At 39.1% G+C, this 16,898-nt stretch overlaps 1 protein-coding gene across 1 annotated transcript in view; it reads right to left on the reverse strand.

The window, feature by feature from the left end:
- LOC108877469 (dihydropyridine-sensitive L-type skeletal muscle calcium channel subunit alpha-1) overlaps positions 1 to 16,898 on the reverse strand; it is a 57,285-nt gene that overhangs the window by 33,121 nt on the left and 7,266 nt on the right. The window contains exons 2-10 of the mRNA XM_051074756.1: positions 13,975 to 14,191; positions 12,446 to 12,868; positions 12,081 to 12,186; positions 8,143 to 8,282; positions 5,533 to 5,675; positions 4,855 to 5,007; positions 3,128 to 3,333; positions 723 to 826; positions 388 to 533 (exon numbers count right to left, since the gene is read on the reverse strand). Of these exons, the coding sequence (XP_050930713.1) occupies positions 388 to 533; positions 723 to 826; positions 3,128 to 3,333; positions 4,855 to 5,007; positions 5,533 to 5,675; positions 8,143 to 8,282; positions 12,081 to 12,186; positions 12,446 to 12,633 (1,186 nt within the window). The 5' untranslated portion in view covers positions 12,634 to 12,868; positions 13,975 to 14,191. The remainder of the gene's footprint in view (positions 1 to 387; positions 534 to 722; positions 827 to 3,127; positions 3,334 to 4,854; positions 5,008 to 5,532; positions 5,676 to 8,142; positions 8,283 to 12,080; positions 12,187 to 12,445; positions 12,869 to 13,974; positions 14,192 to 16,898) is intronic.

Below are 16,898 nucleotides of genomic sequence, written 5' to 3' on the forward strand. Positions count from 1 at the left end.
ATTTGTTACAGGGCTGCACCACCTTCAAATCTGTATCTTTACATTACAATTGACAAACTTTTTGTATGTTTCAGGGCAGAGGCAAAAGTTCCTATCTTGAGGACACTCTACAAACACACTGAAGGAGAAACGCTCCAATGCACCACGAAATGGTGGTCTGCAAAAAGAAATGTGGACAAACATGAAATCCACCAAATGAAAATTCCAGTAAAAACTGATAAGGAACACATGATTAAGATTGGCATTGGAAATAATAATAACTAATTTAAAAGAGGGAGCGACTACTTTGAGTTTTGACAGTTGTACCAGACTAGCACAGTCTAATTCTTTTCTACAATATTCTATTCTTTTCTACAAGTATTCTGTTCTGTGTGCCTTGTCTCTTACCCTGTCCCTCCTGGTCATTGTCCATGACCTCAGCCTGAGTGATCCACTCCATGTAGCCTTTGAGGTCCTCATCTAGCTGCTGGGTTTCTCTTAGCTTCTGAAACTCTCCACGGGACTTGGCCTTCTCTCGCTCTTTTGTGAACTCACTAGAGGGAAACAAAACAGCTGAAACTAAAAAAAAAAAACAAACTAAAACTACACAACAGTAAGAAATAATGTGCAGAGCAGCCACTGAAGATGGTGGGGACAAACGAACAGAGAAAAGAGTAAATCGTGATTACACAAAAAAAAATGAATGTAAGATTGACTAATAGTGAGTTTTTGAGAAATCCTACCCACTGAGCACGCCAAGAACCAGGTTGAGCACGAAGAAGGAACCAACCAGGATGAGTGTGGTGAAAAAGATCCATGGCCACTCCATTCCTATAGCATCATTTACCTGTCAGACAATCAATTATCAAAGAAATGGGTAAGAAATAGCTAAGTGTAACTTATATGTAAATTAAAAATCCACTGCTAGACTTCTCTTTACCTGAGAAATGCACAAAAGCATGGGGACAAGACTTTTGTTAAGTGTCTTACACAGATTCTAGCAGGATGTCAATATTAGTTTCATTTTTGTGCGTACAGAGAAGGTCACAGCACACGACAATGCTGACCAATTACCATTAAAAAAAGGTCATGATACACTAAGCTCTGTGTGCATTCTATTATGATGTCATCAGGGTTATCTGGACATGTTTACCATGCAGGGAGGGCACAACAACACATAGAGATGTTACAGTGTTGGATTGGGATTGATTGTTTTTGGCACTCGACCAGTTTTAGGGACCATAACTCAAGATATCCCTGCCTCTGCTGCATCAAGCTTGATTTTTTTTTTTTTAAACTGATTACAACTTGTGCAACACAACCCATCCGACCACATACAGTCAAACAGCCATTCACATTCACAAAGGCATTTTTAGAGTTGCCACTTAACACGACCTGCATGTTTTCGGACTGTGGGTCCTTGCGTGCGTGCTTGGAGGACAGGAAGAGCATTCTATTTAAAACGTGTTTATTACTGCTAAAACGCAAAATTCTATTGACAAAAACATGACAAAAAGAACAATATTGTAAAACTAGCCTACAAATTAACTGAGCTTTCTGCTTTCCCTGCAATATCCATTCTATATTTGCAGTAGACGTTTAGGTAATGTTTAAACAATGGGGAAATATACTTAGGCCCACTCAGTCTGTAATTAGTTTTGATGCACTAGCCGCAGTAACAGCTGTTTGGAATGAAAGTCTGCTGTGCATTGGGCTGAGAAATCTCCACACTTATCCTTCTTTAATCAAAAATATGTTAAGAGGCACTGGCATACACTCAAAGTCAAAAACAACCCCCTGAAGCTGTCATTTGCTGTCATGAAGCTAAATACTTATTTGTTTACTATGCAGAAGAACATGTACAAATATTTCAGGTAATGTCATCAAAGAGCCTCAGCTTAGCTTGAGCATATTTCCTTTACATATTAAAAATGGAATAATAAAAAACATACATAGGAAAGAAAACACTTCGAAACTTCAAAATTTTTATCACGTCAAAAGTAAACTATTAAAAAAAAGAAGAGGAGGAAACAGAGGAAAATTTAGAGGAGAGGAAAAATTAGAAATAAAACAGAATATCATAAGGCATAAGCCAAAAGTATAACAAACAAGCTGGTGAGAAAAGACACTTACAGAGAGACAAGATTTCATTTATATGCCCAGTCCATACACTGTGGGTAAAACCATATTGGAGTGTTCACTGTGTATCACTGAAATGTGTATTGCAAAAATGAAACCATTCCCCTAAAGATCTTTAGTGCATTGGGATGGAAAATGTCATAATAGCTGGCTGAGAAGGTAACTTTGAAAAGAACAGAGGTTCCCTCAGTATGCAGACAAGAGACTGACAATTTTTCAGGGATCATGGGATTCCTGGGTGATTGACTAGGAGGGGACAGGAAAAAAAAACAAGACCTGGAGGGGTAGATAAAATATCTTGCTTTCAATTAAATCCTATATTAGATTGCCATATTTCACTTATTTTCATTTTCAAACTAAGAATTTTTTGTCACACTCCTGTCAGAGTTGCACATGTTGCAGTAACGTTGTGGGAACTAGAGGTTTCTCTGTGCGCAACCACCTAGCTAGTGTCTACCAATGGCATACAGGCCTCTGGGAAATTTAACAGAACATCTGTAAATTGTAATTACATAAAATAACCGGGGTTACACTCTGTCTCTATAAACTGCATTAGTTTCTGCAAGCAAACGTGTGCAACTGACTACCCTAAGTAAATTCTCAGCCTGTGGGAAACACTATTGACAGAGCCTTTGGGCAAAGTTTTAGTTTGAGTTAAAGAAGAGTCAAGAGTGATGGTGTCAAAACTCTGTTTTTAAGACATGTAATTGCCTGAAGGAAAAACAACAACAACAACAACAAAAAGGGAATGGGATGGGACAGAAGTATTTTTGTGGTTGTGGGATGGAATTGAAGTGAAAATCCACTCCTGTGTGACCTGTGACCCTCAAATGCAGACTATGTTGTGGATTTGATGGATTTTGTTAAGCCTTATATATGTTATTACTTGGTACTGGTTTTTGGATGTTGAGTGGTAACTGTACATTTATATTAATAAACTGTTAACTCAAAGTTGACTGTAAAGGACCGTAAAAACTTTGAGTGCTTCTAGACAAGACTAATATCTTACCCAGTAGAGGACATCGGTCCACCCTTGTGTGGTGATACACTGGTAGACAGTCAGCATGGAAAAGCCCAGATTGTCAAAGTGGGTGATTCCATTGTTTGGGCCTGGCCAGCCAGAGCGACACTCTGTGCCATTGATGGTACATCGACGCCCATTCCCCGCTTGAGCACATGGAGCCGGCTTCTCGTTCTCCACTGTTGCAATAATGTCTGAAGGCCAGAAGAGGGTAATGGTAATGGTTAGCCTGCATTTGTTTGTGTATGTGGGAGACTGTAAGAGATTTTCTTTGGCACCTTTAGCTGATAACAGTTAATCAGTTATTGGTTACTAATTCTCGGAAATGTTTTAATATATTTAAGTATATAAAATTTATAATGACTTATATTAACATTAAAGTTCCTGGGGAGGCACCATCCTGAACAGGAAAAATGTACTAATTCAGTCTTATAATATACCAACCATTAATTTGTTAGTGAGGGTTGGATCATCTAGAGTTCTACAGAGTAAAGGTTGCCAATACTCATTAAACTTTAAGCACAGAAGCAACATATTCAATATTCAAAAGTATTTATTTTAATGAATACCAAAGTAAAAACAGATTACATCTATTCGAATCGACTCCGTGTGGTGTGTATGTCTGTGAAGAAACAGACAAAGGCAAAATGGCTAATTCAAACTGGTTAACCTCCAGTTTGCTACCTTGCAAGTCCAGTATGCTGCAGTTGTCCTGGCTGTGTGGCTTCAGTGCTAATGGAGAGATCAGTGGTTGTTCTCCTTGCAGAGTTAGGAGCATAATGCTAACTCTACTTTGTAGCTCCTGTTGCTTCTAAAATCAAATGGCAGACTTTGTGTCATACTTGCTGGTGCTAAAATACTTGTTTATTGCTTTAATTCTGAGGCTGGCACTGGTGTCGCTGCCATTAAGGAAAAGTCAGGCCTTTTCTCTAAATAGGCTGCATGAAAGTCAGAGAGCAGCAGTTCTTAGCTGTAGTGAAGAGCAAGCAGGAAAGAGAGAAAATCCTGCTCTCTTGAGAAACAGGGCAGAGAAAGAGAAAAGAGCACTACTGGTCACATACCACGCAGTGACCAATGGGCTGATTGTCTGGGTCCATAGGCAGATTTCACAACTCAGCCATGTAGTCTCATCCTCCATGTTGAGTGGGCTAAGGCCCCACACTAAGCTATGTGAAGATACACGCCAGTATTAAAGCTAGTGGGAAGAATGTCATGATAGCACAAAAACTGGCCTTTGAAAGGTTACTATCTCTTGTGTCTGATACCGGTGACTGGACCTTAGTGCTGCAGTGGACATGGTTTATCATACCATTTTGCTCTGTCACATGTTGAAGTTAATATAACTGTACAGTCCTGTTTTCCTCAAGAAATATTACCAAGATTAAGAAGATTAATTAAGATTGGTTATTATTGAAGCCTTCATGAACTCCATATGCTGATTTTTTTTCCTCTTATGATGTATACAGCCTCTGTGCGAAGGCCTGCGATCACCAATATTACAAAAAAATTGATGGTCTTGTCGATTGGTGTGTGTGCCTGGAGATTTTGCTTGCGATTGCTTTTGAGCCATATTTCCAGAAAATGGAGAATTACACAATGATCTACTAAACAAGTTCAGTATTGGCCCTTATCCACAAATCAGATTGGTGCATCCCAAGTATTCCTGTCATATTGTGTTGAATACTAATTCCACTCTGTTCTGTTGAATACTGTACTTGTGCCAGTGTGGTAGCAGGTCTTGTGCATTTTGCACTTGAAGAGCTCCAGTCCCATAATGGAGTAAATGGTAACCATGAAAAGGACCAATAAGGTGATGTGAAACAGTGGCAGCATGGACTTCAGAATGGAGTTCATCACCACTTGCAAGCCTGAGGGGTAAACAAGATGCATCTTGGAATAAATCACACCAATTGCCATGAGCCACATAAAGTGCATTCAGACAGTACTCAGAAATGTTGAACCTGAAATATCACATTCACACTTCAGACCCATAGACACCCATTATAAACTTAGAAACTGTCAGAAATAAGTATGAAATATAAACTGCTGTTTCTGAAGTTTCTAGCTGAAAGTATGCTGGACTAATTAGGTTTGAAAGGAGAGAAAGTTTTTTTTAGTTTTTTAGCATAAAGCTGCAACATCAAATGTAATGCGCATACTTTCTGAATGCAATGTATGTACCGTACCCATACTGCATTTTCTCTCCAAACAAGCAGTTGTTCCCCTATGGTTACTGAATAATATAAGCAAATGTGTTGTGACTGTAGAACACTGACTTAAACCTGTGTTACTAATAATAATAAATAGTACTGCAAAAAAAATAATAATAACAATAGTAAAATAAAGTTTATTGATTATGACATGACAAAACCAACAGCAGACCAATTACTTACTGGGGACTCCAGAGACCAGTCTGAGTGGTCGGAGGACTCTGAATGCACGCAGAGCTTTCATGTCGAAGCCACCACCTTTTTCTCCCACTGGACCTTCCACGCCACTTATGTGGTTAATAGCATCCACAACCACAGTGAACAACCTGGAGAGATACATAGTCAACATATGATATTTTATCTGATCAGATGTTTGCTAGAATGGTTTTCCAACATTAAAAGTTACGAACTGTAAAAAACAGTGAACATCTGTCCTGTCCTGTTATTGACAGATGCCAAAATGCTTCTGCTTCATTGGTAAATTTCATTTCCCTTAACTAATAATTGAATTTCTTATAAAGGGCGGTGTCATGTGACAACTGACTGTATATGAATATATACATATATGTATATGTCTGTGTGTAAGTGAAGTCTGGTCTTGTGTCCCTTCTCTCTCCCTAAGGAATCTCAGAGTTATCTTTGATCAGGATATGTCCTTCAACTCCCACAGTAAAAAAAAAAACTTCAAAGACTCCCTTTTTTCACCTACATAATATTGCCAAAATCAAGCACATCCTGTCTCAAAAGGATGCAGAAAAACTAGTCCATGCATTTGCAACTTCTAGGCTAGACTATTGCAATTCATTATTATCAGGCTGCTGCCCCAACAAGTCTCTAAAGACCAATCAAGCCTAAATGCTGCAGCACGATTACTGACAGGGACTAGGGAAAGAGATCATATTTCTCCTGTGTTAGCTTCTCTACTCTGGCACCCTGTTAAATCCAGAATAGATTTTAAAATTGTCCTCCTCACCTACATAGCCCTTAATGGTCAAGTACCTTCATATCTTAAACAGAATAGAACCCTATTATCTCACTATAACACTGCACTCCCAGAATGCAGGTTTACTGGTGGTTCCTAGAATTTCCAAGAGTTGTAGAATGGGAGACTTAGCACTTTTAAGAGTAGACTTAAAACTTTCCTGTTTTATAAAACTTAGTTAAGGTTGGCTCAGGCTTGTCTGAACCACCTCCTAGTTATGTTGCATAAGCCTAGACTGCTGGGGAACTTACCATGATGCTCTGACCTTCTCCTTTTCTAACTGTAGGTATTCATATCCCCTAAAGGCATGTTAGTAACTCAACATCTTCCCTCTCCTGTAGTTTCACGCTTTCCTGTTCTCTGACTGATCCTAAAATCAAGCTTCAAACAGATACACAGAAAGGTACATGCGCTAAGAATGGAGTAATAATACCCAATGACAGCAGAGGATGGAGGGGAAAAAATTAAAGATTGCCTGGAGTGTTTCTTAGATGTATGGAATTGCAACACCATATCCTGGACCTTCACTTAAGTGTGAATCGGTAGAGTGGTTTATGATTTCATAAACTCTGTGGTGCAAATATTCAAAACTTGAAAACTCACTATGAGTCCCAGGAAGGTTAAATGAGAAACAAGAAAGTTTTGGCAACCTAAAAAAAAAGTCCCTGAAAAGTCCCTGGGTCAGCAGCTAGTGAGAATGAAAATACAAATCAGGAGTCACATCTGAAAAAAAAAAAAAATTGTGATAATATGAACAAAAGGTTGAGACAGAGAACCAGAAAATCCCCGAACATTGGCAAGCAGTTCAAGACAAGGCTACACTGTAAGGCCAAGGACATGAAAGTTAATTACAACTGGGAATACAAGTGGGAAAAAGAAGTATCACCAACAAATGCCACTGAGGGATTATAAAGAGCAAGCAGAACAACAAAAATCTTGCTCCACTGCCCATCTAGCTCTAGCCGGTAGAACTGAAAGTGGCTCAACTATGGATAAAACTAAACCAAAAACATCACAAGTTAAGGAGAAATATCGAGGGAGAGTACCACTCCCACAGTGTGGGAGTCTAACATGCTCTATCAATCGCTAAAATATTCAGGAAGAAGGAAACTACTCCTGCATAGCATGCCACAGAGGAAAAGGGTTGCTACAAATGAGGCCCATCTCTACGTAACTACCAGCCTATTTTGAACTGTCCATTCTTTTCAAAAAATACTAAAAAGATTTGCATCTCAGTCATTTTCCACTCACTTGTCAAATCTTCAAATCTTTTTGAGCCTTTTCAGTATAATACCTCATCAACATTTTCTGATGTGAAACATGGAGTATGCCAGGGCTTGGCTGCCTGCTTTTTTCTCTCTATATTTCACCTCTTGGTCAAATCATTTGCAGTCGTGAAATAAATTTTCACTGCTATGCTGATGATACTCAGCTCTACGTGCCTATAGCTTGTTTGTTTTTTACTGTGGCAAACCAAAGACTTCTAATGTCAACTCTTAAGAAGAATGGATCGTTTCTATATCTCAGTTATCAGGGACAGTTAATGAAACTCTTCATATTTTACTGGAGGCCTAGTTTTACCCAATCAGTGTCTCTGTCTTATTTCAAATCTGCCTCTCTTGATTACAGTACACCATATATTTTAGTGTCTATGTCTAGGGCTATGGGAATGAAGAGGGAATGGTATCAACCCAAAGTTGATACAGCTGTGAAGACTGAGCCCTCATGTTCCTAACACTTCCTCTTCACCACTACTTAGCAAGGGAAAACAGCATGTCTTAGTAGGGCCAAATACAAATGTATCTACTTACCCAACAGATACACAAACAAAGTCCAATATGTTCCAGCAGTTTCTTAAGTATGCATCCGCATGAAAAAGAAATCCATAGGCAACAATCTTCAGGAAGCACTCGATAGAGAAGATGATAAGGAAGATATACTCCAGGCTTTCCTGTAAAACAACAGTAACTTTTATTTGATTATTCTGTTTCCCTTGTAAATAAATCTAAAATAATTTCTAGTAGTGTTATTTTATGTAGAGCTTTTGGTTTTAATTTACTGACTACATTCTGATGTATTTACAAAAATACATGTCAGACTTTATGTTTTCAAAGCCATAAGTTAATTTCCATTGTTGAACCTGGTGTTTACATGAATCAAGATCCATCAATCTGTAATTTTTTCTCTCAGGGCTTCCACTGTTGGTTGAAAGGTCATATCATCTCCCTGCTGTTTCTGATAACTTCATGGTAGGTTTATGTTACACATCATACTTCTATCTGTTCTTGTCACTTACAAACTCCCACAACACTACAGTGTTTCATGGCCTCTCTCATTTCAGCAGAGGCATGTGGTGAATGTCTATTTAAAATACACATCACACTGACAGTGCCCTTTACTAGTGTTAAACTGATATGTGAGCCTGATTTTGTCCTTGTATCCTTGTCCTTGGATACAACCTACTTAAGATAACTTAATGGGTTTTAACTAACAAATAAAAATAGTAGATCAATATAAGGCAAACCGTAATTCTTAATCTTGTCTCAAGACCAAAACTTTTCTTGTAAACAAGCAAGTGCTTTCATTATGTATATTGTGAGTAGGTGTCATGTGTATACGTTTAAACAATCTGAATATTCACTGCATTTTTGCTAACAGGGGTCACACCCCCTACCACTGACCCCCAGTGAGATGGTTCACTGTGGCCTAAAACAAGTTGTTCCCTCATTCTTTTCCTGTTATCTACAAGTTAGAAACTTTCTGAGACCCATATTAAGGCATTTCTGTTTTTGCATACATGGGTGTTTTGCCCCAAAAAGTTGTGATTTTTAACAATATCATCATGTTTTACACATTCCAGAATCAGCTCAACCTCAAACAATCAAATATGTCACTCAATAATGACTCTGGTACACTATAATGGGGACAGTAGTTCCTAAAAAAAAAGAGCAAAATACAGATGTTGAATCTTTTGTTATTGTCTTCAAAACAGCACTGCAAACCATGTTATAGAAACAAAAAGTTAACATGGAAAGTTGCACGCAATTCTCTGGCTTGCGCAAGAAGTGACTGAAGCTTCTGGCTTCTTCTGTCTATGAGTAATATTAGTTAGCTTCCAGGACTTTTTTTCCTGCATGCATATCCCTAAACACAAATGTACATATGCCTTTATGAATTATTTTTGTCAGGATTTATATTTTATTTATTTTAATGTAGTTCAAGCTATCTTAGCTAACAGAACACGCTGTTGATGTATTTCTTTATATATGTCCCTCACCTTGTATTTTGAGGCTCCTTTTTGCAATGTGATTTATTTGGTAAGGCTGCTGCCATATTAAAAGCAGTTTGGTTAAGTGTGTGTTCTTCAGTGCTCTCTGTGTAATGTGTACAAGGTATGGCTATTAAATAATGAGACTGCGCTTATGAGGATAAAACCACGTGGTTGACAGTCACACAGAGTGTTATATATTAAAGGTTAGGTATTCATACCCAACTGCTGTTTCCAATAACTGATATTTTTAGTTCACTGATCAAAGTGCATGTGTTTTTGCTACGGCGTCGGAAAATTATCATCTTAAAAGTTGAGCAAGTATTAATTATAAATTTTTTTGTGCACCTGAACAAAACAGCAGCCCAATCTTTTCATACATTAAATGGGGAACACTGCATGTCACATTTCTGGCCCAAAAACAAATCACAGTGCTTGATCACTCTCCCTATTTGCTTGATCTAGCACCATGTGACTTTTTTTTCCCTAAGATCAAATCTGTGTTCAAAGGAACACATTTTAAGTCTGTGTCAGAAGTTAAGAAAAGAATGACAGAGGTTCTGGTACAACTGTCCGAAGAAGATCGACTGCACTGCTTTGATCAGAGGAAGACTTAAATGAAGTGGTGTATTGATGCAGAAAGGGAGTATATTGAAGGAGAAAGACACTGAAAAATGTTTTTGTTCAATAAAATTGTATTACAGCATTAGTCTTGTTATTTAATAGCCATACCTTGTACACATTAAATATTTCAGTTCAGCTGTTCTGCATTTGATCACTTTGTGTTTGTAGAGTGCATCTCTTCTCACTTAACAGATTACTTATTACTGCCTTTACTGCCGTGCTGTTATAATCAATGTCAGTTAAGACCTGCTATGCCAATAGACCTGTGCCAGCCAGAGGCCTCTTGTTTGCCTGGTTGCTACAGTGAATATGCAACTCATTACTTCCAGATGGCTGCTCGTCCTCTTTTTTATCACCCTCCCTACCCACCAATCCAGTGCCCTCATTTAGACATGTGAGGTGCTACAAAAAGTAGTCCATCTCTGTGTGTCTCCTCCAACCATCCATAATTAATTAATCAAATATACCGCTTATCCTTAAGGGTCACACAGGGGCTAGAGACAATCCTAACTGACACTGGACAAGAGGCAGGGCACACCCTCACCAGTCTATCTACAGTTTGACACACAGAGACAAACAATCACTCACATTCAAACCTACGGGCAATTTAGAGTCACCAATTAACCTGCATGTCTTTGGACTATGGGAGGATGCCAGAGTACCTGGAGAGAAACCGTGCAGGTACAGGAAGAACATGCAAACTCCACACAGAAAAGCCCCGGACCTTCTTGCTGTGAAGCAACAGTACTAATCACTGCACCACCATGCCACTTAATGGCCTAACTAATGGCCAGTTTATAATAAGCAAGCGATATTGTTATAGATCAGTGGAACTGTCTTGCTTTCCAGACTTCCTATGTGCCCACTCTGGTTTTAAAATTTTAACAAAGTATATTACTTTAATAATTGGAACGTGTTTTGTTTCTCTTTCTGTAGTCATGTAATCATACTGTTTATATTTCACCTCATTGAATATGACCTCTGGATGTCGCTGTAAACAACCTGCAGGTATCAGCATACTTTATTCATGGTTTTGACCATGTTGCTTGTAATTAACAACTGGAAAATCCCTAGTTGACTCACTGAGTTGATAATCACCGTTGTATGATCGCTATAATCAAAATTAAGTGTAGAACCTGTAGTTTTAGTGTTACTTTTTGAAATACTGAGGAAAAAAAAGAAAAAAACAATTTCAGTCATGTATTTCAGCCAATATATATCTATCACAGGGCTGATATACAAACAACCATTCACACTCACATCCCCACTTACGGGCGATTTAGAGTCACCAATTAATCGGCATGTCTTTGGACCTTGGAAGGGAACTGGAGAACCCATGCATGCACAGGCAGAACACACAAACTCCACACAGAAAAGCCCCAAGCAAAGCCCATAGCACCTCGGTAACCAACTGGACCACTGCACTCCCAGAATGCAGACTTATTTGAGTCTCCAAAGGTAGAATGAAAGGTCTCCTCTACTGTGGAGCCCTCTTCAAGTTTAGGTGCAGGATGCAAACATCCTCTCTACCTCCAAGAGCTGGCTTACAACTTTCCGTTTTTTTAAAGCTTATAATTTTGCACCCATTGGCAGCCTTGAAACCATGAAGAAAACATCACAGATTCAATGTCAGCCTGTTGACAACCAGATATGTCCTACCCCCTTCACTGTCACCTGCCTCATCCCTTTTGGGATACCCTGAGAAAATGGAAGAGATGGTTAACGCTGGTTAACTCGCCAACGCCAACTCATCACCCTGGTCATCTGCCTCCATCCCAACCAAGAACATTCTGTTAAAAAAAAAAAAAAAAACTTATAGTGTTTATTTATGCACACAACACAAGCATGCTTACGCACCAAGTTGCTGTTGGTGTTGTTGCTGTCCTCTTCAGGCATTGGCAAGTACACAGCCAGGGCCACACAGTTGGCAAAAATGGCCAATAGGATTATGATTTCAAAAGGTCTGAAAGTGATGTATAGGATGTATAGCTTTCATGCCAGCTATAGTAGTTCACATATAGATGTTCCCATATCAAACAAAGGAAACAGCAAATACCTTGACGCACTCTCTCACACACCTACAGCTAGATGTGCTATAAACAGAACACCAAACATATAACCTGTTGAAATTAAATAGTCTGCAGTAGCAACAATCACAAGAAACATTGGCTTGTATGTTTGATCCACCCTCTACCTAATGACCCTTTACTACAGCAGGATACTTCCACTCCACAATACTAATGCATGCCTTGCGGAAGGGATTCCTCAGTGTCAAGAAAAGGAGAGAGCGTGCAGGCCTTGGGTTGCCTCCTGTAGCCATCAGCTTCTTCAGCTTCTCCTTCTGTTTTCTCTTCAGAGTTTCCTCATCCATGATGTAGGATGACAATGGAGGACTGCTGCTGTCTGCCATTGTGGTCGCCAGAGTATGTGTGCCAAATTTACTTTGAATTGGAGGGTCTGTTGAAGTTTTTTACAAAATATGGTAGTCCTGTTGCCTAGATCTCATTCCACTCATTTACAACCCTTCTGAACTTGTCTCAGTCATCGCTCTCATACAGTTTGACTGAGCTCCCTCTCTTACTCTGTCCCAGTCTGTGGAATGGCAGCTGTCCCCTCTACTTGTAAGAGATTAGCTTACTGAACAGCTGTTTGGACAAGAGAATAAATATAGACAATGAGCATGGCTGTTGTAGCATGGAGTAACAAAAGAGGTCACTTGCTCAGATATAGTCTTGGTGTATGATATTTTTTACAAGTGTATGTCCCAAACTGAGAGGGGTAGAAGTACAGAGCATGAAGGAAAGTACAAAACATTTAAAGCAGAGTAACATGGTACTGCAAGTCAACCAGACTCATGTCAACTTTGAAAAATGCTGTGACGCAAGACTTTGCCCAGTTGTAGTTGCTAAAAGAATGCATATATAGGACACCCACCACAAAAAAAATCCTCTTTCTTAAGCAGGTTTAACACATTAAAATGAGTTTTCTTTGTCTGTGTCCCATAATTGTTTAGTTTCATCACAGAAGCCAATTCCACATGAGGGAACCTGTTTCTGTTTCATTAAACCAGAAATCTCATTGCTGATTGCACTGAGTTAAAGACAAAAAGAAGACAGTCCCTCTGCCACACAAACAGCCCCAGTGTAACCCCAACTGTAGCCAAAGTAGAGGCCGATTGCAAAACTGACTGTTCTTCTCCAGCGCAATAGCATGCCCAAGCATTCAATAGATCTGTTGGTTCAGTGTCAATTTTGCATTTTCCCTCTAAGGCATGAAAAGTAGAAGAGACGCATACAGTATATTCTAAACCCCTTCCCTGCCAAATGAAGATACTGTAGTTTGAAGAGCAACAATAAATAAACTAGAAAAACAGAACAAGTAAAACTTGGTTTGATGCCCTGATGATTGCACATGCAGGTCTGTGAGTACTCGTGGTACTGTATTTACATAGCAGAGGGTCAGGGAGGAAACGCAGACACCAGGTATCCAACCTGTGATGTGCTTGGAGATCAGGGAACTTGTCCCTGATGCACCAAACACAGCAAATGGGGATGACACGTCAGTTTCCCTCTCCCAAAGAACCAGATTGCCAAAAAATATAATGCCTATATGCTGCATAACGGTACTCCTGGTTATCATCCCCAGGCTCCCTAACTTGGCCTAGTGCTGTCACATCCTCCAAGTACTGACTGTGAAGATGTAAAAAAAAACCTTCAACACAGTATTGGGAGAAGTGAGGTAGTTAGCTTACACAGTTTGCTGGCTCCTGGCCACAGCATTTCCTTTCCTGGTCTGTAGGCATGGCTACATTACAAGTACACCACGGTACCCCCAGTCCAGCAGAAGGTGGGGCACCATGCCTGTGCTGATGCATCACCAAGGTATTAAAAGGTAGCGCCGCAGCTGCTTCTCCAGGAGTTGGGAGGTGAGCTCCTGTGCTCCTCCAGAGTTATGTCTTTAAGAAGTCTCTAAAATTAAAAAAGAAAAATACTGATAAGGCTTTGCAAATTGCATGACATTATGTTGGCAATACAATAATACCAGTCCAGATTACAGTTTGTAGCTGTCCAGTGTTTCCTAAACACATCTAAAACAACATGTTGTGTGTATATGGCATGATACTGTGACTTAGGGTATAATGGTAAAAGTGGGTAAACTGGGTAAAGTGTATTTTACCCACCTTGTTTTCCCTCATTGACTGATATGAAAATAGGTGAGTAAACTCTCAGCTTTATTTAAAAGAGATTGATAAACAGAGTTTACTTGGGTTTACCCCTGACTATGCCCCTGTATATAGTTTATATACAACCATTCAATAGCAGCTCTGGTGTTTGACAGGTAACAGTGACTCACCTTACACTAAGATTACAAACACTACAGCGACATTGCTAGATGTAAAGCACAAAGCTGGATAAGCATGTTGAATAAATAATATTCATATCACACAGATAGGAGTATAACTAAATTATTAGCGTTCTCAGCACTAGATGCCACTAATTCCCCCACTGCTCCTTTAACTGTGTAGTTTTATTGAGTTAATGCCAATATTTGATCTAGATTTCACATGCATAACACAACAGGTCCCACTGTAAGCAAGACTTACTGAAAAGAGAAGTTCAGTAATAAGTAAAGAGGGCCTGAACATGTCAAATTAACAATAATTAATAATTTAAGAAAAAGAAAAAAGTAGAGATAACTAACCACTTTATAAAAGTACTACCTGGATTGACCAGTATATATCCGCTATCCTTTTTACATAGCACACTGTTGGCTCAATATGCTCAATCAAGGATTCCATGTAATGGAGTGTGAATCTATGCAAGTGAAATTTTCAGTGGAGGTATAGAATGGTACCACCGGCAGGTGGCACTATAAGTAAGATAAGGGTGTTTTGGCCAGTAATTGCCACATTGTGCAAAACCTATTTTTTGAAACTGCTCCTGGGCTGTGAGTTCAATCTGAACAAAACATAGTGTGTATGGCATTTTATTAGTTTTAAAGAAACAACTTCCTGTAATTCTGTCAAAACTTAAAGACTTGCATATCTTGGTAACAATATCTGCAATCCCTCCAATCTAACAAATTACAGGGACTAAGTTTTGATACAAAACTTAGTTTTGATACAAAACTTAGGCTGCAGTCAAACAGTCAAATAAATCTCCTTTGCTAACCACTTTTCCTTGACCTCGATGGAAAAAGTCATGAGGTCATGGAAAGATGCAAGGGAGAACTGATAAGGCCGAGAGAAACCGACTGCATTTACACTAGGCGTCTTTTTTTAAACCAACTTTATTTATAACACAAGGAAGATGTACAGTGAGAAACTTAGTGCTGTAGGCTACAATTCAATAAGGTTTCCTGTCCAACACTAATAATAGGTGCGTTCCAGATCAACTGCAGCTGACTGCGGCTGACTTGATGGTCAAATGTGAACTGCCGCTGACTGCCAGGAAACGACTGCAGTCAAGTCACACACACTTCCCTCAGCGTGACTGAGTGACGGTGCTTGACTTTTATCTATCAATCTTATTGTGGAAAACCTGCACAGCTGTTCTGTACTTTTTTATTCAAAATATGACTGTTATACACGCTGTCTACTCAACCAAAGATATGTTGTTCTAAACATTTCAGGCCAGAAAAATATGATAATAATAATAATATAAGAAAACTAAAAGTATAAACCTTCAGGGCAATGTGTTCAGGTGTATGGGGGAAAAGTTACAAATGGAGAGCAACAGATTTTAGTAAAAAAATCTGTTTCATTAAGAACCATAGACTTGAGAATAAAAAACAAGGGCCACAATATTGCCTGGAGAGCGAAAAGAGGTGAAATATGAAGAATATGTATGTGATCTAAAAGGGCTTTACTTCTCCAATAACAGACTCCTGAACTAAACTGATGAACAGCTACTACCTGGAAATTAAAACTGTAGTGTTGGTGCACAGATGTAAAACATGAGCTGTCAGAAAGAAGGAGATCAAATAACTGAGATCAACTTTGGAGGAGATAACCACAGGAGATATCTGATCTGAATTCTTAGAATAAAAACGTACTACACGTCATGATGTCAGGGAAGGTTTGAGCCAATCAGAAAACAAAACAAACAAACAAGACAGACAAAGTGCTGTTGTCACAGAGGTGGCTCCAAGTCAGTGGAAGCCAGAGAAAAGCAACTGCAGAAAAGTCAGGACAGAATTCCTAACTTGTCATGCATTTGTTTTAAACCCAGCATGCATCACGTCAAGTCAGAGCTGCGCAGCGCCGCATAAAGTCGAACGCACCTAATAGATGCAAGGAATTGTGGGGCGGCATTCTTTCCTTTCCCTTCATAAAGGAAGGTCCAGTGTATCCTATGCTAAAGGAGATAAGATATGAAGCACTGAAGCTCCTTTCCTTAACATTTAGAGAATTCAACCAGCTCTTATCATGGTTACCACTGAGATACTTCTGGGTCATTTCACTCACTTAGGAACCTTGCTGTCATATCAGAATGTATCTATGTACAAAATTTGGTGCATATTGGCCACTATAGGTGGCACTTTTACACAAAGTTGGAAAAAATGTGAAGCCTACCTTATTGAACAGAAACAGTCCAAACTTGCATGGGTCACTTGGACTCTGTTAATGCCATGCCTACAGTTATAGTTATGGGTCTAAGCTCACATAGGCTTGGG

This window comes from Lates calcarifer, linkage group LG12 (genome assembly GCF_001640805.2).
Source record: "Lates calcarifer isolate ASB-BC8 linkage group LG12, TLL_Latcal_v3, whole genome shotgun sequence".
Classification (NCBI taxonomy): Eukaryota; Metazoa; Chordata; class Actinopteri; family Centropomidae; genus Lates; species Lates calcarifer.